The sequence below is a fragment of the Erythrolamprus reginae genome, chromosome 1 (genome assembly GCF_031021105.1).
Source record: "Erythrolamprus reginae isolate rEryReg1 chromosome 1, rEryReg1.hap1, whole genome shotgun sequence".
Taxonomy (NCBI): domain Eukaryota; kingdom Metazoa; phylum Chordata; class Lepidosauria; order Squamata; family Dipsadidae; genus Erythrolamprus; species Erythrolamprus reginae.
The window spans coordinates 161,397,223-161,419,401 of NC_091950.1; the positions used below are offsets into that span (position 1 = coordinate 161,397,223).

Here is a 22,179-nt window from a genome sequence, read left to right on the forward strand (position 1 = left end):
AAGGCGCAGCTCCACCCTCCTTTGCACGGCGCGACGTAAGTCAGCCTCGCCCGCTGATTGGCCGACAGAGAGCGCGAGCGAGTGGGCGCGAGAGAGAGGCAACCAACTGGGGGGTAAGTTCGCCGCAGAGATTTCTCAGAGAAGAGTCTCGTAGAGCAGTGTTTCCCAACTTTGGCAACTTGTATCTGGACTTGAAGTCCCAGAGCTGGCTGGGGAATTCTGGGAATTGAAGTCCAGATATCTCCAAATTGCCAAGGTAGGGAAACACTGCCGTAGAGAGGAACAACGAGTGAGCGAACTTTCCCCGCTTCAGTTCTCTTTCAGATCTCTCCGGTCCTCCACAAAGAGTGAGACGTGTTCCTTTTTTTTTGGGGGGGGGGGCTCTCTGTGGGAAGTCCCCCCTCCCAACAATGAAATATTTTGGACAATATTAAAAAAGGCTGAATATTTATATCACTAAGTCTACATTCCTATTACTATTAGTCTTCTCATCGTTGCTATCACCCATCTCCTCTCACTTAGGACTGTATGACTCGAACTTGTTACTTATATCCTTAAGATTTTTATTAATATTGTTTCCTGATTGCTTATTTGAACTGTATGATAATCATTAAGTGTGGTAGCTAATGATTCTTGACAAATGTATCTTTTCTTTTATGTACACTGAGAGCATATGCACCAAAGACAATTTCCCTGTGTGTCCAATCACACTTGGCCAATAAAGAATTCTATTCTATTCTGTTCTATTCTAAAATTGAATACAGTATTCTGTTCTCTACTGTACTCTACTCGAGAAACATGCTCCAGCCCCAATTTCTTCCATAGTAAAATAGCTTCCAACAGAAATCTTTAGAATCCAAGATTTTGATCCCATTAGAAATCCTGGCCAATTGGTTCTTCAGCAAAATATCTTCAGCTCCAGGGTGATGGGATTAAGGACAGGACGTCACATGACCTTTTAAGATATTTATTTTATATTAATGATATTATATTCTATATTTTAGGATATACCATTCCAAGGTGGTATAGGGTCTCCTGCTCGAGCAGGGGTTTAGACTAGATGACCTACAAAGTCCCTTCCAACTCAAACAAACAAACAAATGATAGGATTAACTCATCACCATTTAGCAAAATATGCCCCTTCATTGCAAAATCTCCAGAACAGTTCAAACTTCAGAGTCACAGAAAACCTATCAAGTTCCATCCATTCATTAAACCATTTTTTTGGTGTGGGGTGTGTGTGATTTTTTTCCCCCCTCCAATCACGTGTACAGAAAAAAGATACCATTACTTTCAAATTAATTTACAATATATCATTTTTGCAATTTTGGTATACACAGATTAACCAATGCCACCTCCTTACCATTTAACATCTGGATCAAAAAATAATTATTCCAATTCCTCATATAGTAAAAAAAGTTTTTTTTAAAAAGGCTGTATACATAACAAGCTGTTACTACTACAAGTGTTCCCTCGATTTTTGTGGGTTCGAACTTCGCGGAACGTCTATACCACGGTTTTTCAAAAATATTAATTAAAAAATACTTTGCGGTTCCCCCCCCCCATACCATGGTTTTTCCCGCCCCGATGACATCATATGTCATTGCCAAACTTTCATCTGCCTTTAAAAAATATTTTTTTAATAAACTTTAATAAATAAACATGGTGAGTAATAATCTAAATGGTTGCTAAGAGAATGGGAAATTGTAATTTAGGAATTTAAAGTGTTAAGGGAAGGCTTGGGATACTGTTCATGGTCAAAAATACTGTATTTACTTCTGCATCTCTACTTTGCGGAAATTCGACTTTCGCGGGAAGTCTCGGAACGCATCCCCCGCGAAAATCGAGGGAACACTGTATTCTTAATCACATCGAATTAATTAGATCAAAATGTTTCAATTTTTTCAAACATCTCCATATCAATTTTCATATATACTTTAAACCCTCTTTCATAATAAATACCCTTTAAAATAAAAGAGAAAAGCAAAAGAAACTTAAGGGGAAAGAAAAGGAGCAAATATCTCCAACACAGTATTTAAATTACTAAAAAAAAAAGCTAAAATATATATAGAAGGGGCAAAAAAAAAGGAGCTCACCATATAGTATATCCCAAATATCACCAAATTAATAAACCAAATTTAAAAAGAACCTAATAAAAAATAATTACCTTTCATGAATAGAAATACAGAATAATAATAAAGATGAAAGAAAATTAGATAAAAACGGAGAAAATAAGAGAAGAGGGAAAAAAAGAGAAAGATAAGAAAAAGGAAGGATAAAAATAGAACTAAATACTCCATACATTCATCATACCCTGTTCTGGTTATAAAGCTTTCAATCCATAACACTTTCAATCCAATAATGTCATCCTACCCTATTCTACAAAAAGAAAAAAAGTCACTGTATAGTCAGTGTAATCATCTTCCCTATACTAATTATAACACTTTCAATCCATCATCATACCCTATTCTGGGGACATTATTAGGATAATGAAATAATACTACTGAATATGAAATTGAATTGAAAATGTTTAGGTTCGCTTAGGTTTGGTAGGATGATTAATATTAATGATTAATGTGTAATGATTAATTTGGTTAATGTTGTCGATTCAAATATATAGATGAGAAGGACTATGGACTACAGTATAAGCAGATAAACTATGATGAATATAAAAAGAAAAAGCATGGAAATAGAAAATATTTTAATGATATTTGCTGATATTTTTTAAAAAGTTAAAGAAAAGGGAATAATGACATACTACAAATGTTGACTATATTTTTAATATAATTTGAAATATGATTATTAAAACTAATTTAATGATCTTCTTTCCCCCCTCTTTTTTCTTTTTCTTTCTCCTTTTTTCAGAATGGAATATGTTGATTTTACTGGATTGAAAGTGTTATAATTAGAGTATTTATTTATGTCATGTTTAGAGTGGACCTATTTAAATAATTGGGAGGAGTTAGTGTGACTACATTTAAGATAACTTTGTGGCATTAATATACTGCCATAGTGTACATTTCTCCATTTCTTTACTATTCCAATGGGTCAGGCACATATGCACAGAAATACAGAGCAAACAGTGTATATCATCTGTGAGGCCTTTTTTCCTTGTTTTCCTCCCGCAAAACTAAGGTGCATCTTATACTATGGTGCATCTTATACTCCAAAAAATATGGTAATTAAAGTACAGTTGTCCTTGATTTATGACCACAATGGACCCCAGAATTTATGTTGCTAAGTGAGAAATTTGTTCAGTGAGTTTTGCCTCATTTTACGACTTTTCTTGTCCCTTTGCAGTTCACTGCAGTTCTTAAATGAGTAACCTGGTTGTTAAGTGAATCTGGCTTTCCCCATTGACTTTGTTTGTCAAAAGATGGCAAAATTTGATCATATGACCCTGGAATACTGTAACTTTAATAACTGTGAACCAGTTGCCAAGCATCTGAATTCAAATCACATAAACGTTGGGTTGATGTAACTGTCGTGTGAAAAGTGGTCACAGGCCACTATTTTTTCAGTGCCATTGTAACTTCTGATGGTCACTAAATGAACTGTTGTAAGTCAAGGACTACCTGTATATTGATTGAGAGAATTGGCAGACACCCAAGTATCCCTAGTATTTTCCCCCCCTGCCAGATTGGAGATCTTCAGTTGTCCATAATTTGTTTGTTTATTTATTTGTTTATTTGTTTATTTATTTATTTCATTTATTTGTTTGTTTATTTATTTATTTCATTTGTTTGTTTATTTATTTATTTAGTAGACTTCTATGCCATCCTTCTCAAACGACTCAGTGCAGTGTACAACCTAATAAATACAAAATACTACAAAATACTACAAAAAAATACTACAAAACTAATAAATTTCTTTAAAAAACCATCTATCCCAACACAAACATCCAATCCTCATCCAATCCAGTGACTCACAGCATCAGCCGGAGGCAATCTCAATGCTTACAGCCCCCATGCCTGATGGGGGGAAAAAAAACCAGGAAGGAGGGGGAGGTACATATCTCCAGAGGGAGTTCGGTCCAAAGGCCCGGGGCCACCACAGAAAAGGCTCTTCCCCTAGGTCCCGCCAGATGACATTGTCTAGCCGACAGGACCTGGGGAGGGCCGACTGTAGAACCTAACCAGTTGCTGGGTTGAATTGTGATCCCCCTTATCTTTGATCAATAGCCTGATGGGAACTGGCCCAGCATTTCCTCACCCCTGAATTAGTGCTAAGTGCTAAGAAGCAACTTGACAATGGCATGGAGTTCCTGGCAGGGATCTCCATAGTAACCGAGCCACAAGATTCTAAGGGAGGTAGCTGGTGAGTTGAAGGCAGTTCCTAGCTCTCAACCCGGGGAAATGGAAGAAGAAAATAAGGACAACTAAGAGGCTACCAGGAAGAACAGGATCAAAATGGGGAACATGATGAAATTACTAGTAAGTGAATAGAAAGAAAGATTCAAACAGAGCTTTCCCAGCCTATATTGGAAGGAGAGCCAGTGGACATAGGCTTGGAAAAGGCAGAGGCTTAAGCAAAATTGGTGTGAAAGGACCAAACTGACAGATCTAACAGATTAACAGAGTTGGAAGGGACCTTGCTGCAGGTCATCTAGAAATCTAACCCTCTGCCCAAGCAGGAGACCCTACATCTGCCTTTTCCTAGGATCAAACTCACAATCTCCTGATTGTGAGGCAAGAGCTCCACCTCTAGGCCTTAAAATGTTCCAAAATATTTTTCCCCCCACTGAAGAGGCCCAATTACACATTTAGATTAGATTTCTCCTTGGAATTAAATGTCCAAACAGAAAAACTGAAGTTTATCGGCATTTGTAATCACTGACATATCCAGCTACCTATAGTAACTAGCATAAATATTAGTGCTATCAGATGGTAAAATTTCACGCTGATATATGTGGATGGGTGAAGGAGTTCCTAAGTCCTGAAGCGGTTATTAAAACTCAGTCATGGAGAAGGAATTTGAAGAATTTGCTTCTTGGTATTGCTTTTCCATGGCTGAGTTTTAATAACCTCTTCAGGCTCAATAACCTCTTCAGGACTATAGCCTTTGGGAGCAAATATGGAGGATGCTTTTTGCAGTGTTGCCAAATTGCTTAAAGGAACCTGTAATCCTCTTTCAAAACATATATTCTCTCTCTCTTCCCCTCTCACCTAACTTTTAGTTATTTTTTAAATCTCTTGTAAGTTTCAGTGTTGTTGAAATGAGTGTAATTTTTTTCTGATTGTATTTTATACTATTGTATGATAGAAATGAAGATTAAAAGTAGGTAGGTAGGTAGGTAAGTAGGTAGGTAGGTAGGTAGATAGGTAGATAGGTAGATAGGTAGATAGGTAGGTAGATAGATAGATAGATAGATAGGATAGATAGATAGATAGATAGATAGATAGATAGATAGATAGATAGATAGATAGATAGGTAGATAAATAGATAGGATAGATAGATAGATAGATAGATAGATAGATAGATAGATAGATAGATAGATAGATAGATAGATAGATAGATAGATCTAAAATATATTGTTAACTTTGTCAAGCTTATATGGTCACCCATCTCAAAGTAACCCTGGATGGGAAAGGAAGGAAGGAAGGAAGGAAGGAAGGAAGAGGGAGGGAGGGATAATGAATGAATAAACCTATGTTCATTAAAAAAAGAAATCTCATTAAATTCAATCAGGGTTACTTATAAATAAATACTGTTACTTTGGCATATGGTTTTTACAGCATAATGGATTAAAACCTTTGCCTCTTTTTCATGTGTAGTTTCAGAAGAGAGACGATTAAACTAAGGATTTGCAACTAAGGATCACATTCATAAACATTAATGTCATTGGCTCTAGTTTATACATTAGGAAAGACTATTCTGATTGCTCTGCTATTATTTTCACAGACTTCCAGTTCTGAGACGACTAAAAAAGCCAATGCAGGTAAATAGTCTTTGTGTCTTTTAGTCATACAATTTTCATTGAGGCTCCTTGTAATTTCTCTCAGGATTTCTATGCTCCCCGTACTAAAAATTTCCATCCTGTATCATCAGGTTGTATGTACAAGATCATGCATGTACTGCGAAATATAAGCAGAGCCCTGAATGTATCCATAATTGCTTTTCTTCTAGCTCTCTAATTCACTTGCGATGTAATTCTAATATACGAGCTGTTCAACAGTTTTGAAACCATTTTGTTATGGCAGTGATGAAGAACCTTTTTGGGATTCACGTGCCAAAAGGGGGGAATGTGGGGCAGTTTGCAGGTGTGCGTGCCCACACCCATAATTCCACGTGGGGGGGCCCACGCATGCACACGTGACCCCCCCACTCCTAGCACACAATGGCATGACCATTTTTTGCTCTCCCTAGGCTTCAGAGCCTTTGTAGGTGCCTGGAAAGGGTGAAAACAGCCTTCTCCAACCTTCTCTGGAAGCCAGAAATAACCTAACTTGATAGGGGCCATTTCTAGCCTCCGGCAGGCATCCGGAGAGGTGAGGAAAGCCATTTTCGCTCCTATAAAGGCTCTGAAGCTTGAGTAGAGGAAAAAAAACAGGACACCTGGTCCAACCAGAAGTCAGCAAACGGGCCATTTCCAGCCTCCAGAGGACCTCTGGGGTGGCATTTTTGTCTTCCCTAGGCTCCTAGAAAGGCTCTTGAGGTTGGGGAGAGCAAAAAAATGGCCCTTCACTCGGGAGGCTGGAAATAGCCTGTTTTCCAACTTCGAGTGGGCCCAGAAGGCCTGAAAATCTGAGCTTGGGTGCCCACTGATATGGCTCGGTGCCATAGGTTCACCATCACTGTGTTAGGGTGTCTAAATCTCTAACAATAATCAAGAAAGCTACAGTAAGATTTCACAAAGTGTCAATAGGAGGAAAAGGGGGATAGGTTACAGAATCTTTGCAATCTAAAACATCTGTATTTTTGTCCCCATTTTATCAGCAAATACATTAAGGTTGATTCTTCTTGATATTTTTGACCCTCTTTTTGACTGTGGATTTGAGGGATAAACAGCTCCCTGTTTATGAGAACGGAGTATCCACCTGCTCTTGGCATTACAAACATCCCTTCTCATTCCAGGCGCAAATCCCATTGTTGGCATTCAGCTGACTTCCTTTGTATTCATAGCAAACGAGTGGGAATGCTTAATGTCACAAGATCGCTACATAATTTATGTTAGGGAAAGATGGCATTCTGCAGAAATGATATACAGTACTGGCAAGTTGTTTTATTTCCTGGAGTCAGAAAGGAGTAAAATCTTCAAAAATGAGAATCTATGTACATATTCACACAACCCAACCAAAGGTTAATTTCCATTTTCCTAGAAATTAGGATCCCGATGGACGAGGAAATGCTGTCGATTCCCATCAGTAGCAGCATTTATGCAGTTCTTAAGAGGAGAGAGAATTACTTGTCCACTCTGCTTCAGAAGAAGTTTGGATGTATCTGTGTCCTTAAGAGCATCAGGAATCCCATGGAAGTGTACAGGAAAAGCCTGAAGGAAGGAGTGGAGGTTTCTGTCTGGGTAGATGATCTCACGAGACATGAGGCCGATGCTTTGGTGAATGCAGCCAATGAATACCTACACCATTTTGGCGGTCTGGCATTTGCTCTCCTGAAAGCTGGTGGGCCAGAAATCGAAGAGCAGTGCAAACTTTTTATTGAAAAGAACGGTCCACTCAGTGCTGGCCAGATTGTGATCACCAGCGGAGGAAGACTGCCCTGTAGGCAGATTATCCATGCAGTAGGTCCAAGGTGGTCAGAACATCAGAAGGAGGAATGTTGCCTCAAGTTGGAAGCTGCCATAATAAATGTTCTGAAATATGTGAACGCTCCAGAAAACAATATCAAGTCTGTGGCCATTCCCGCGCTGGGTTCAGGGATCTTCAATTTTCCACAGGAGTGGTGTGCTCGAGTGATCGTACAGACAATCAGGAACTTTGTTCAACTTGCTCCACTATTTGGCTACTTGCAAGAAATCCACCTTGTAAACATCGATGAGACCACAGCTGAGGTCATGAAAAGGGTTTGCGAAGATCTTCTGGGGGCTAATGATATTGTGCCTCAATCAGGTATTACTGATTCTGTCACAGTCAATGAACTCTGCCTGCAGATCAAAAAAGGAGATATAGAAACACAGCAAGTAAGTCTTTTGGCTTATAATGTTGTATCTGTATTGGCATGCCAAGAATATTTTAATTTTAATTTATTTATTTTAGTTGTCGAGCACATATTGGTAGTATACATAGATATAACGCTGTCTATCTACATGAAATGGGTACTAATAAGAGAGAAACATTAGGACAGGAACGGTAGGCACGCTGGTGCACTTATGCATGCCCCTTACTCACCACTTAGGAATCGGGTGAGGTCAACAGTAGATAGTCTAAGGGTAAAGTTTGGGGGTTTGGTGAGTTCCAGGCATTAACTACTCGATTGCTGAAGTTGTATTTTCTACAGTCAAGTTTGAAGTGGTTTACTTTGGGTTTGTATCTGCTGTGTGCTTGTGTATTGTTGTAGTTGAAGCTGAAGTAGTCGTGGACAGGAAGGACGTTGTTAGCAGATGATTTTATGAGCTATGTTTAGGTCATGTCAAAGGTGACGTAGTTCTACGCTTTTGAAGCCTAGGATTTCAAGTCTGGTTGCGTAAATTATTCTGTTGAGAGTAGAGGAGTTGAGGGCTCTTCTCGTAAAGTATCTCTGGACACTTTCTAATGTCTAAAATGAGGTGTGGGTTCTAGACAGATGAGCTGTATTTAAGGATTGGTCTGGCGAAGATTTTGTATGCTCTGGTTAGCAGTGTGATATTACTGGAGCAGAAGCTAGGTAAGATTAGCTTAACAATTCTTGAAGCCTTTTTGGCGATGATGTTGCAGTGGGCTTTGGCACTTAGGTCATTTGATATGAGTACTGTATTCCAAGACCTTTGACAGAGAGAGGGTCATCTGTAAGGTCTTGTGTACAGTATTTGGCTTGTATTTGGTGTTCTGATTCTTTTTGCCAATGTGTAGGGCAGAGCATTTGTTAGTTGAGATTTGAAGTTGCCAGATGTTTGACCATTCTGACAGAAAATCAAGGTCTTTTAGGAGGGTAGCAATGTTATTGGTGTGGAAAACCACTAGACATGGTGTAGCTCTATTAAAAATTGTGTGATGTGGAAGATATGTGGGCCACATCCAGTGAAGGGCTACCAAAATTTTTACTACCACACTGTGGGTGTGGCTTATGCAGGACGCCCTGCATTTTCTTTCAACATCTTTCAGTGCAGATTGGGTGCTCTGGGGTGGAGCTACCGCACTGCGTACCCCCCTTCCCATCTGGACAGCAGCCCATCCCTGGCCACATCCAACATTAAATTTGTTGCTAATTATTCAATAGGATATTCTGTTTGAACATATCCTGGGATTCGCTCTGTGCATGCCTCAAATTACTGCTAGAAGTCCCTGAACCTTACAGAACCTTTCTTGCAGATATACATCCTGAAAGTCTAAAATGGGGAAATTATTAAGATTTCTTGCCCCTGATGGAATAGTATAGAATTTCTTGTTTGTAGAAACTTAGCATGAAAACGGCATGAAAAGATTCACATTTAAATTGCTCTCTTCCAGGCTGCTATAATTATTAATTCTGTGACTGTGCAAGATGATCTTTTTCAAGGAGTGGTTTCAAGAGCAATTTTGGAAAAGGCAGGCCCAGCTATGCAGGAACAATTTATCTCCGAGTTACAAAAACTTCCATCAGAGAGGCCCAATTTCATATACACAAAAGGATTCAATCTCGATTGTGAACATGTGCTCCATGTGGTTTGGCCATCTTACATTGAAGGCAGCAGGCAAGAGGTGATGTTATTTCCTATTCGCTTTACAGCGTTTCGTTTGTATACATTTGGGAGAAAACCAGCTTATATATAATTGAATTTCTTTCTGGCAGCTATTAAAAACAGCCATTTCCAAAGGGCTTTCCAAGGCTCGGGAACGGCACTTGTCATCCATTGCTTTTCCTGCTCTTGGAATTAAAGACTTACATTTACCAAATAAGGAGGTGGCCGAAATTATGGTGGAAGAAATCATGTACTTTGCAGCAGAACAAACTGGGAAGAAGCTGGATGTATTCATTGTGATATCTCTGGACAACATTGATGTTTATGAAGTAAGCCATTAAATATTTCATGCAAGTAGATTACAGGGGCCCAAGGAAAGCGTGCGGTATTATGTAGTTAGTATAGTACCCATGAGTTACTCTCCTTGCAATATTATGAGTGAAACCATTATGAGATAGAGAGTTGCTTTTTGATGCTCTAGAAAATGTAGATATTGGCATTATTTGATGATTATTTAATGAGCCATGGTGGCACAGTGGTTAGAATGCAGTACTGCAGGCTACCTCTGCCAACTGCTGACAATTCGATTCTCACCGTCAGTTTGACTCAGCCTTCCATCCTTCTCTGGTTGGTAAAATGAGGACCCAGATTATTGGAGGCAAGAAGCCCACTCTGTAAATTGCTTGGAGAGTCTCCAAATATACATCTAAGCATTATTGCTATTTGCATAGCCTTTGAAAATATTGATATCTGCTAATATTTTGTCCTTTGTAAGAATTTTTTAAAAACACACTTAAATCCTATGAATATCGTAGAATCAGAGGCTTAGGTCTGCAAACACAAATAGAGTTAATTAAATTAGGTCTCTCTGCAGAACTGTATGTTCACAACAATTCATACCTACACAGACTCATGCCCCTCACGTGTCACCCTAGAATCAGCATGCAAACACTTCCCTACCCTGGATAAGCTCCCCCTATAAAAATCTGCTGTTCTACCACATTTCTCTGAAGCCTTATTTAGGAATAAATATATTTATTCTTTCCTCACAGCTGTCTGGATCTCATTTTTATTTATTCTTGGAGTTGGAACCCCAAATTATTTTTCTGATAGCTTGTTGACTGCAAAATACCTTGCTTTAGAAAGTGAAGATCCTTTCTTCGCTGGCAGCATTCACTAAAAAAGCTGATTAAGAATTTATCAATTTGTAATAGAGGATTTCCTTCATTGGCCAGAAACTGGATTAGATAGTTTTAGAGATCCTTTAGATTCTTTGATATAAGAACAATCAAGAAGTTAATAGACCAAGCATGGAGAAAAGTCTTAATGACAAAAAGGCTCCCTGCCCAAAGAAAATAGCTTCCTGAACATCATTTTACATGTTTGTTTGTTTGTTTGTTTGTTTGTTTGTTTGTTTGTTCGTTCGTTCGTTCGTTCATTCATTCATTCATTCATTCATTCATTCATTCATTCAACTTCTGTGCCACCCAATCCTGAAGGACTCAGGGCCGCTAAAGAAGTGCAATTTCAAAAGACATTGTCAATATACATTGTTGTGACCAGAATCCTTTGAAGTCGGCATAAGTTCTAGACTTTTCCCTACTAGTTGAATTTCTTGGTGGGTTATCCAAAAATCCCAGTCAAGGAAACAGTGGTAAAAGTCCTCTGAGAGTAACTATTTCATTTACTAGTTAGTATGAATGACATATCACATATCTTCTGGAACCTTAAATCAGTCTTATATTCTAAATGTCAACTAAACTGTTGACATCAGATGTATCTTCTTAGTCTTTATGTTTGTGTCTGTCAACATGATTTCACCAACTGAATTTCCAAACTATTCCAAACATTCAATAAATATTGGGGAGAAACATCCTATCTAATTGCCATTTGTTGTAATGTCCATGACATTATATGAGCAAAAAAATTAAAATAAAAACATCCAAACTAGTAAGTATGCTGATTTATTATTATGTCTCCCTTTTTAAAGGCTTTCTGTGCCAAGCTTATGTCGGTGAAGAACAAACTAGAAGAAAAGATGGATTGCAGCAATATTGACACAATGGGTAAAAAAATAAACCGGAGGCTTAAAATTTATAGGAACTCTTGGCTTAATTAGGTTCAACAACCTGAAATAGATTCTTTGTCAAGAGATTGAAAGATTAAGAGTAGGGAGCAACTCTTGAAATGATTGAAAATTTAAATGATTGAAAGATTAAGAGTAGGGAGCTCAACAACTTTGAATTAAACAATTCTGTTGATAGTGACTTATGATTAAATATATCCCACTTACTCATTATCAATGCCATTGCTTTTGACAATGATGGTGATCCTGTATATTGTGTTTGCAAATGCTGGGTTTTGGTTTAATATGGAAGGTGAACCCTGCTAACAGTAGCTTAGTCAACAACCAATGATCTAAGAAGTTGTGTATTGGTATGCTGTGAGAACCCAGCCATAGAAGGAGAAGCTGAAAGGTGGGTAGGATAAAAGAAGGGGTGGTGGGGGAGGGAATTAGTCAAGATAGGAGGGAGGAATCATTTCAGGGAGGGGAAATTTCCTTTAGTTTTTAAAGGCTGGAAAACCTTAAAAACTCTCAATTCTTAGTCTTATATAAACGTGTCTAAAAGCAAGATTTTACTCAGTGAAAGCTCCGAATTGTAATTGTCTCTTAAAAACTGCAAAAGTTGTACAACATGTATTGTATAAAACCATATTAAATATCTCAAAATTATGACAACACATCCACTTCATATATTGTTCTTTAAACTTTTCACTTGTTTTTGAGAATTTCATCTACTTCATCTAAAGAGTTCCCTTACCTCTTGACCAATTTTTTTTTCTCCCTATATCTGTTTTGCAATTGATTCTTAGTCATTCTTGCCACATGCCTCCCAGAGACCTATAAACACACAGAGTTGGCCTCCTCTAGGTCCCATCAACTAAGCAATGCAGGTTGGCGGGACCGCAGGGGAGGGCCTTCTCTGTTGCTGCCCCCGGCTCTATGGAATCAACTCCCCCACCCCGATGTCCATACTGCTCCCACCCTATTGGCTTTCTGTAAGACCATGAAGACCTGGTCAAATCATGGTCAAATTGTATGAATGTCAAGTATGCATGTTGGGTTAGTTTACTATAGCTTTTGATTAAGGTTTTATAGCTCAGATTTTATATTTGACCTATTTTTACCGTTTTGTATTTATATTGTTGTAAACCGCCCTGTGTCCTTCGGGATTGGGTGGCATAGAAGTTGAATTAAATAATAATAAATAAAATTCTCCCTTTATGACCAAATTATCTCAATGTTCTGGTCATTTTCATTCCTTTTTGAGTCTCCAAATGGACACCACTTTTTTGGAACACTCCAGTCTTATTCCTAGCTATCCTTTCCTGTCACCTACCAGCATAATTCCCCCCCCCCCATGTATTGCACCCATTTGGATGCAATCATTCAGCAGTGCAAATTTTTCTTTCTTTTTTTTAAAGCAGAGCTACAGACTGACGTCCAAGCCAGTCCAGATTTTGAAAGAAATGGGCCTTTTGTGGAACTGATAGGACGCAGCCATGATATTTTGGAGAAAGCAGGACAGTGGCTCAGAGATATGATACTGGTTGAGGAAACTGGACGGATTGTTATAAGAAACCACAACGTTTTAAATTTGAGTAGTGTCCAGCCTCTTGAGCTGTCTCATCTCCAGCAGCATTTTGGCATCACTATTCTGGAGAGTGTAAGTGAAGCAGGGACAGCACTAGAGATTGAAGGGTCCCCCCGAGCTGTGATTGATGCAGCCTTTGCAATTGAATTCATGCTGCAGTCAACAGCCAAGCAAGAACCTCTTAAGATGGAAGGTACGTAGAGTTATATAAGCATATTCCATTGATAACAGATATTAATCTAAGCTTTTAACAATTGACAGAATAATTCACTTGGTTTAATTAACCTTTTAAAGGCAGACTTGTAGTTCTTAGAAACAGCAATTTTTCAAAAAATTATGCAATCATCATTAAACTTAAAATGAGCTTTGTTTTAGCATCTCACTCTGAATTGGCCAATACTTGAAAAGAATGGGATGTACATATACCCTCAAGTTTTATTCTCTATATTCTCTTTTCTACAGTTGCTGTTGGTATTAGTTTGGTTATTTATTTTTAAAATGTATTTTAATTATATTTTTATTTTAGCACAAAATGTTTAAGGGCAAGTTATAGCAGATCATTATTCTATGTTTAATTCCCCCCCCCCTTTTAATAGAACAAATGGAATTAAAGGACATCATTCCATTCCTTTTACATTTTCAGTTTATTTTTCAGTCTGTTTTAAAGCTTTGTTTAATTTTTATTTTTTATTAAGCAATGTATTATTTGCATCCAGGACCTTTGGAGAGCCATCCTCATCAGGAAGGGGATCTGGAAATGGCAAACAGATGCTTTTATCAAATCACCCCAATAGAGTCTTACCTTCAAGAATTCAAGGACAAAGAAAAACAGCTCGAAAAAGTGGGCCTCCAGGTTCTAAAGGTGAATGGCAAAGTAATGCTAGGAGCCGATTGTGTTGCGTTACAGATGTACCAAATTAACCGAAACATAAACAAGATTGAAATCAATCTAATGATTAGCAGTTTCATTGACACAAAGTTTCTGGATGACCCAAACTGCAAGTTAAACTGGACATTAACTGCTTGTTAACTTCTCCCTTTCTTTGTCAGCGGAGAGGGGCGGCATACAAATCCAATAAATTATTATTATTATTTGAAGTAGCTGACTGTTCAATGCTAACAATGTCAACTTTGGATATTGGGTTAGCCTTCCATGAAGGGGAGGGGGAGATTATTTAATCCATTTGGCTTGCTGATTTCCCATTTTGCAACTCCAAACCTGATCTTCCCTATAGCTCTGGAGGGATACCAGAGCTTTCTTGAGTCATGTTGGTCTGTATGAGTTAGCATAACTTGTTTTTTTTCTCTCTTATCAAGAGCATCTTAGAATCTGAGATTCCTTGCTCCTGGAAACTTGGGAACTAATTTTAAACCCAATACAAACATAGCTTATGTGTGTATGTATGTGTGTGTTCAATCAAACACCAACCTTGGGAGGAATTGAAAATGTATCACTCAGAGCAAATCCTAAGATGACATCAGTCTCCTATAAATCATAAACTCAGGCTAGACTTCATAAGAGGCTACCGAATTCCAATATATGCATCTAAATAAAACTAATATATTTATGACAAACTTGAAAAAGGATAACAACTAACAATGACCTAATTCCTATTGTGAATGGAAAAATAAACATGTTTAATATTTCACAGAAAGCAAATCCATATTCTGGAACAAAATCTTAGTTGAACATTGATTTATTTGTACAGAAAACAGATAATCCTTGAATGAGATGTTTCTTTGATTCAAATACTTGGATTTCCTCCAGGATCCTGGAGACACATACCAGGCAGCATCACTCATGTGAGGAAAGGTTTGCTGGAATAGGCAGTTTCTGCTGGTTGGCAGGTGAATTACACTTATAGTCATTATGCTACCGTAATAAACAGGGCACATCCTTGTTCATTTTTATTGCAGATAGAGAAAATACATAACCCTCTTTTAGAATCTACTTTCCAAAGGGTGAAAAGAAAAATAGAAGGAAGAAATACTGGAATGCCTGTATGTCATAGATTATACCATCATGTCCCGGCTCAATATTGTAGCCTAGTGTGCAAAACTGGATTTCAGAAAACGTACTCATCACAAGGTAAAGCATATACATTTCTGTAATGTTGCAAGGAAATATTTTCAGCCATGTTAAATGCCCTATTCATGTGCAAATTGAATACCCTTGAAACAGCACAAAGATGTTTTAAAAGTTGGCATTTTACAAGTGGTTCTTAAATTTTAATTTCTATGCTGGTGAGAAACAAGACTGGAGTTTTCATTCTTACGTGTAAGGAACCCAAACTAAAAGGGCTAGATTGTGGTGCCTCTCCTGTGTCCTCTTGGGCTTTATATTCAGACTAAGCAATGAATTACCGACTAGCAGACATATAACTCTTAATTCACTTCTCAGCTATTCTAGGTAGAAGATTCCCAGAAAGATTAGAAAGGTAAGCAAGAATTCAGCCTCAAACATAGTAGCCAATTCCCCATTGCAAACCATATATCTATATACCAGAGTACCATATAAATTTTATGCTTCTTCCTCTTGTCAGAGGTGGGTTGCTACTGGTAGAGTATGGTTCTATGAACCGGACCGGTAGCAGCTGGAGGCTCTGGCCACCTGCCCCAGATACCGTGTTTCCCCGAAAGTAAGACAGTGTCTTACTTTCTTTTTATCCCCAAAAGCCCCACTATGTCTTACTTTCGGGGTATGTCTTATATTGGGAAAAAATTGTCGAATTTTTTGTTTTAACCATAAAATTAACATTTATTAACAACCTGAACAGACGGAGGCGGCAGATGCGGTGACGTATGGAGGAGGGGCGGTGCGGAAGTGGGCAGGAGGCGGCGCACAGCTAGATGAGAGGGAGGCGGCAATACCCCCGTGTTTCCCCGAAAGTAAGACATATGTCTTACTTTCGGGGTACGGCTTATATTAGCCGACCCCCCTGAAACCCCCGATATGTCTTACAATTGGGGGTGTCTTACTATCGGGGAAACAGGGTACTTCTGTGCGTGCTCAGAAGCATTGTGTGCAGGTGCGAGTGTGCAAATGGGTAGCGATGGTATTTAAAACCCATCACTGCCTCTTGCCTATCTGTATTAACTGATTAGCTTGTTGTTTGTTTGCTGTGGTATACCAAAATACAATTACATAATGCCTCCCACCTAGAATTAATGACACTCACCTCTCCAACCTCAGCTTTAATGACTTTATTTCTAATTATTATGTGTGATTATTTTAGTGGCTATTTTTAGCATGATTCCTACATTTTTTTACTGTAGTCAAATTAGTCCTTCCAATTCTACCTAGTATAGGGCTGAAATCTGAAAGGTACTGTAGTCAGAGACTCATTTAAATTGCTATAATAATAATTTAAAAAATGGTAAAACTGGCACACATTTATTTGGTATGGAGGAAATAAAATACATAGCTGCTTCCAGAGACATAGCATAAGGACCTCGTTACTCTTAGTTTGGGGAAAAAATCAAAGCTAAATACTACCTAAAATATCTTGTTGGATATCTGTAATAGAAACATTGATGCTCACAAGTGGAATGAATTGGGATAAGATGCCAAGATATAACAATATCTTGACAAAGGAAGGCAAGTTCAAGTCTGCATCAGAGCTTGAAAAACAGGATATAAAAATGGACTGATATATGAGGATGCAATTATAAGCAGGATACGAAAAGGACAGTAAAAGATAAAGAGGGCTCACAGTTTTACAAAGCTTGGGTGAAATTTTATGAATGGTTTAAAAAAGAATATAAAGTTTTTCATGTTAACTTTATATAAATAAAGAAATGAGAAATATGATTGCTGTAACCCAGATGACAAAAATAGATAAGGAAGCAGCATTAAATACAGTAACATATCCTGAAAATTAAATTATAATAGAATGGAAATAGAAATAAAGATTTAGGATTATGATTAAAAGAAGTAAAAATTGAGAAAAGTCTTCTAGTCTGTCGCTTAATATAAGCACAATTAGCCATTTGAAATAAATAGTTGGACAGACTGAACTGTTGGGAACTTAATATGTAATTCGGGTTATTTTATTACTCTTTATAAGAGATGATATAAACATATGGATTGGTATTGAAGGTATATATGTTGTTATGCATGGTTTTCAATGTGGAGAAAAATAAAGAACCTTTTCAAAAAATATATGGTAAAACAGCCTGCATTTTGTGTTGTTTTTCAGATCAGAAATATGGAGCTGGCATATATTTTAAAAAGAACCCCAGGAAACTTATAGCAGATACCAAAGAAAAATGTGAAATGGACCATTTGATCTGTATGTTTGAAGCAGAAGTTGTAACAGGGTCATACACAAGGGGAAATCGGAGTTATGTAGCACCACCACTAATTAACGCAAGCAGTATGAAACTCTACGACAGCGTGGTTGATGATATTCACAACCCTGAAATCTTCGTCATTTTTAATAAGGAACAAGCTCTACCGCTGTACTTATTGACATGTTCTCTGCTGTGGAGCCCTGATCAGAAGGCAAGTTTGGAACCATCATCCTAGAATATCTGAAGCCTTAATGTTAATTGAAACACAGACACTAGTTCTGTGTTAGATTAGATAATAAACATATGGCAGTTCTGTAATGCAATGAAAAAAGAAATCCCTGCAACATGATATTCTTGAAGTCTCCTTATTCTTTAATGTTATTTCAACAAAAGGTAGTTAAAAATCAAGCCTTTGTTTTATTTAAAACAGAACTATAGCTACAAGTCCTTATGTTAAAGTATTAATTTTAAATCTTAACACCTATGGGAGGGGAAGGAGGTTTATATTTACTTTATATTTACTTACTTAACTTTACTGTGGTCATTAGCCAGTACCAGAGAATTCATATTCAAATATCCAAAACTAAATTGACCATGTCAGGATTGTTAAGGAAAATACATACAGACAAAAAAGAATTGGTTGAAAGATCATATTAAATCCAAATATGCTAAATGGTTTGTTTAGATTACACATGTGCAACAAGAAGAAATTAAAATTACCAACCTGGATGGTATAAACTTTGAAATAACAGCATAAAATACAAATGCAATGCAAATACACACACACACACAGACACACACACACAAAGAGTAATGGCCTGCTGCCCCTATGGGGGGGGGACACCATGGGGATAGTAAGTTTATGCACTATTTATTAAATACTTAATAGTTTTTTATTGTCTTTCCTTCTCTAGTACCTTGGTACGATCCTTACGGTAATTACTTTTAAAATAGGAAATAATTAAATAGCATGTTTTTACCCATAAAGGCTTTAATCATTTTAATCATCTAGAACTGAACTTTTATAGCAATTAAAGAAAATTGAGCTACTTGCCTAATCCGTTATCATACTGAACCTTGTAGATTCAGTACAAAACCTTAAAATGTTAGTGTGCTCCTCAACAAATAATCCTGTCTATCATTTGTCCTTTTTGTGGCTATTCAAATAATGTGACTTAATCAACTGAAAAGAGTCCAAGCACCTATCTGAAAACTTATCTTGGTCGGTAAGCCACTGTGTTTATTGTATTTTGCTGGTCATGAGTAAAGTCAGAGCATTTCAGTTTTGTATAAAACTGGAAGGACATGTCACAAGGACCTACAGTCATTACTGTCATAAGGACCTACACATATGGAGTATGGTGTTTTGTTGTTGTTTTGTATTTTTGGGGCCAGAGGAAATGAAGATAGAGTATTTACATTGGGTTAAGGTTTCTGATATGGGATGTCAAGCTGTTCTGGAATCAAAACCCAAAGAAAATAATTAGACTCACTACTGTGATTTATTACTACATTCTGGAGAGGTTCTCCTCCAGAATAATGGAGACACATTCCTACAGACAAAGAGATGAACCCATATTTATGTATTTCAGAAGGGGAAAATAATGCAAAAAGCAGGGTGAAATGATGCATGCATAAATAATTTTAATTTACCTAATCGATATCAGATTACTTTCTACCTTTTTGTTATCTACAGAGAACAGTGGTGTCAGAAAAACATTTGCATCTTAAAAGATTCGGGGTTGTTTTGGATTGTTCTGATAAAACTTAACATACGCCCTGAGAGCTGCAAAACTACAGTACATTCATATCCTAATTTATGTATTGAAACAGTTGCACTCATTTAAAACTTATTTTTCTTACACAATTTAAGAAACTATTGTCAGTTTATCTCCTGCTGTCTGCCATGGGAAGCTGAGTGATATTACAAGTATCCTTTTGAGAGTCTATGTTAAGCATATGTTACTTAAGTTTGATCCCTTTTTGCTCATAGTCGAAAGATAAGTGAGGGAAAATCCAAGGAGACTGTCTGCTGTAAGCTGCTTGTTTCTACCCCACCCCCATGTATATAGTAGTTAAGTGTGTATGGGAGGGAGGGAAGGGAGGGAGGGAGATAGAGAGGGGGAGAGAGAGAGATAGAGAGAGATAGAGAGGGGGAGAGAGGGAGGGAGGGAGAGAGAGAGAGAGGGAGAGGGAAGGAGGGAGGGAGAGAGAGAGAGAGAGAGAGAGAGAGAGAGAGACAGAGAGAGAGAGAGAGATTCAATATTGGATGCCACAAGTTATTTATCAAGAATATTTAGAACCTAATAAGACATAAGAATAGAATGATACCTTGGTATTCAACTGGTTTGAAACTCATTGAATTTGGTGCGCAACACATTTTGATGTGAAACATTTGTTCTAGTACTCGTTTGTTTGGTACAAGCTAGAACTTGTCAAAGTTAGTTGCCTTGTGACTCACTACATTGTTTCTTATAAGAAAAATTGTTTGCTAGACATATTTTATTCACTTTAAACCTTCCTGATAACTATATAAGAAAGCCATTGAAAAGAATAGCCTATTGTTAAATCCCTTGATTTTATTTTACAATCCTTTCAGTACATTTATGCTTATGCTTTTTCACGTCTATTATGCTTTTTGTGCTAGGAACCATAGAAGTATTTAGGCACAATCTAGATTTATATTTATTCCACAGTTTTGTTTACATTCTTAAAACTACAGTACATGGATTTTGAAAATACTGTATAAGACTTGATTTTACTGTGTTAAACCTTATATATGCACTTATAGAGTTGTCAAAGGACATTGTGATTTCACCATTTCTGAACACAAGTACTCATCGATCATTCAATCAAACTCATTAGATAGATTTCCGTAGGCCCACAGAATGAAATGGCTACATAGGAAAGGTAGTTATGGGGCTCTTATAGCAATCCCAGTACACAGAGCTGAAAATTGACTTCACAGGCATACAGATGTCTGGTATCAGTTTCACCAGTCATAAATCTCAAAACGATACGTTTAGCCTTTCACTGCAGTAACACCAAGGTTTTTTAAAATTAAGTTTAATTTAAAGTAATTTAAGAAACCTGATATGTAAATGAACAAACTGACTCTTTAATTCTGCACTATTTTATTAAAATGTCCTTTGTAAATAATTTCTACATTAGTCAGTTCCCATTCAATGTCCCTATATAACAAAATAATAGATTATACATGACTTTACATATTTGGTCCTCTAGTAAATTTTCTGTGTACTAACTTAAAAAATCCATCCTAGACTCAATGAACAAGTACACATTAAAGTTGTCAATTATACCACACTAATTGAAAATCCCTGATATTTTTATCTGCATTAGTCTCTGAAAGCTATTCCAAGACTTCTGGAATTTCTCCATCATCTACAATGAGCATATGAAGAATTCCTTCCCTTCTCTTCCCACTGCTGATAGCTTTGATACAACAGTTGTGCTTTCCAATACTGAAATGTGTTTCTGTCCCATCTTCTACAAATTCACCCTGACAAAAAAAAAAGATTAAAAAGCTATTTAATGATTCACAAATGTTTCAGACTTTTACTAGCTATCAAATTATTTTAATTTCAGCAAAGCATAAAACATTCAGAGTTACAGCAAACAAACATGACAGCAAGCTCAACTTTTAATTTTTCTGTGACTAGGAATTTCAGAAAAGATGTCAATGCCATTTGAACTATAAGCATGCAATTGTTTTATCTCTTTATGTACTGTATGAAATTTCTCAAAGAAATGTTCCATTTGTCTTGTAGTAGAATCTAGCCTGGTAAAAGGTTGGGAAAGAGCAAACCTCTTATTGCTCTTGTGAGCTATTTTGATCTGGAAGCCAATACCAAGGTTCTGGAAGAGGGAAGTCCTTCCTTTTTGTAAGAGGATAAATATTCTAGAAAATGCATGGATATTTCTATTTTTTTCCATCTCCCAGCCATTAAACTAAATGATAAAAGGAGCTTTTGCAGTAGCAAAGGTCAGTAGGACCTTTCCAATACTGACGTATACCAGTATGATTTTGGTTTTCTGCTGAAGTAAGGAAGAAAACTCAATTTAGGGTGAGAACCTGTGACAAAGGTCTATGCAGATTGTCAGTCATCCAGGTCATGGTTGTCCCAAAAGTGCTTTTTCAAGAGGCAACTGGACTTTCCGGGGTTTTTTTTTTTTTTAATGTTTCACTGAGCTCTGAAGAAGCTTTTTGGATGAGAAGTGAAATAAATGTCTTCAAAGAAAAACCAGAAAGTCCAGTTTCCTATTGAAAAAGCACCTTTTTATGAAACAGTAAAAATGAATTGGAGTATTGAAAGACTAAGAGGAAGAGAAGGAGGAGCAAGAGCCTGGTTAAAGGAAAAACAGTTTTTAGGTCAGGCCATGTGAGGACTTTTGTGA

The 22,179-nt window shown here is 37.2% G+C and overlaps 2 protein-coding genes across 13 annotated transcripts in view; one reads left to right on the forward strand and one right to left on the reverse strand.

Annotated features, from left to right (window-relative positions):
* Positions 1–71: 71 nt before the first annotated feature.
* Positions 72–22,179, forward strand: part of PARP9 (poly(ADP-ribose) polymerase family member 9) — a 23,831-nt gene continuing 1,723 nt past the window's right edge. The window contains exons 1-10 of one of the 7 annotated variants that reach the window (XM_070730668.1): positions 72–113; positions 5,902–5,938; positions 7,320–8,137; positions 9,603–9,833; positions 9,925–10,143; positions 11,805–11,880; positions 13,301–13,663; positions 14,187–14,332; positions 15,388–15,559; positions 17,670–18,110. In XM_070730668.1, coding sequence (XP_070586769.1) covers positions 7,334–8,137; positions 9,603–9,833; positions 9,925–10,143; positions 11,805–11,880; positions 13,301–13,663; positions 14,187–14,332; positions 15,388–15,559; positions 17,670–17,998 — 2,340 coding nt within the window. In that variant the 5' untranslated portion in view covers positions 72–113; positions 5,902–5,938; positions 7,320–7,333 and the 3' untranslated portion in view covers positions 17,999–18,110. Of the gene's footprint in view, positions 348–4,348; positions 4,434–4,823; positions 4,887–5,901; positions 5,939–7,319; positions 8,138–9,602; positions 9,834–9,924; positions 10,144–11,804; positions 11,881–13,300; positions 13,664–14,186; positions 14,333–15,387; positions 15,560–17,669; positions 18,111–22,179 lie in introns of those variants that run through there. The other 6 variants (XM_070730653.1, XM_070730639.1, XM_070730625.1 and 3 more) reach the window with 6 other exon arrangements.
* The window catches only part of FAIM (Fas apoptotic inhibitory molecule), a 12,494-nt gene continuing 10,637 nt past the window's right edge, over positions 20,323–22,179 (reverse strand). For all 6 annotated transcript variants that reach the window (XM_070730735.1, XM_070730703.1, XM_070730694.1 and 3 more), the window contains one exon: positions 20,323–21,283. In XM_070730735.1, the coding sequence (XP_070586836.1) occupies positions 21,134–21,283 (150 nt within the window). In that variant the 3' untranslated portion in view covers positions 20,323–21,133. The remainder of the gene's footprint in view (positions 21,284–22,179) is intronic.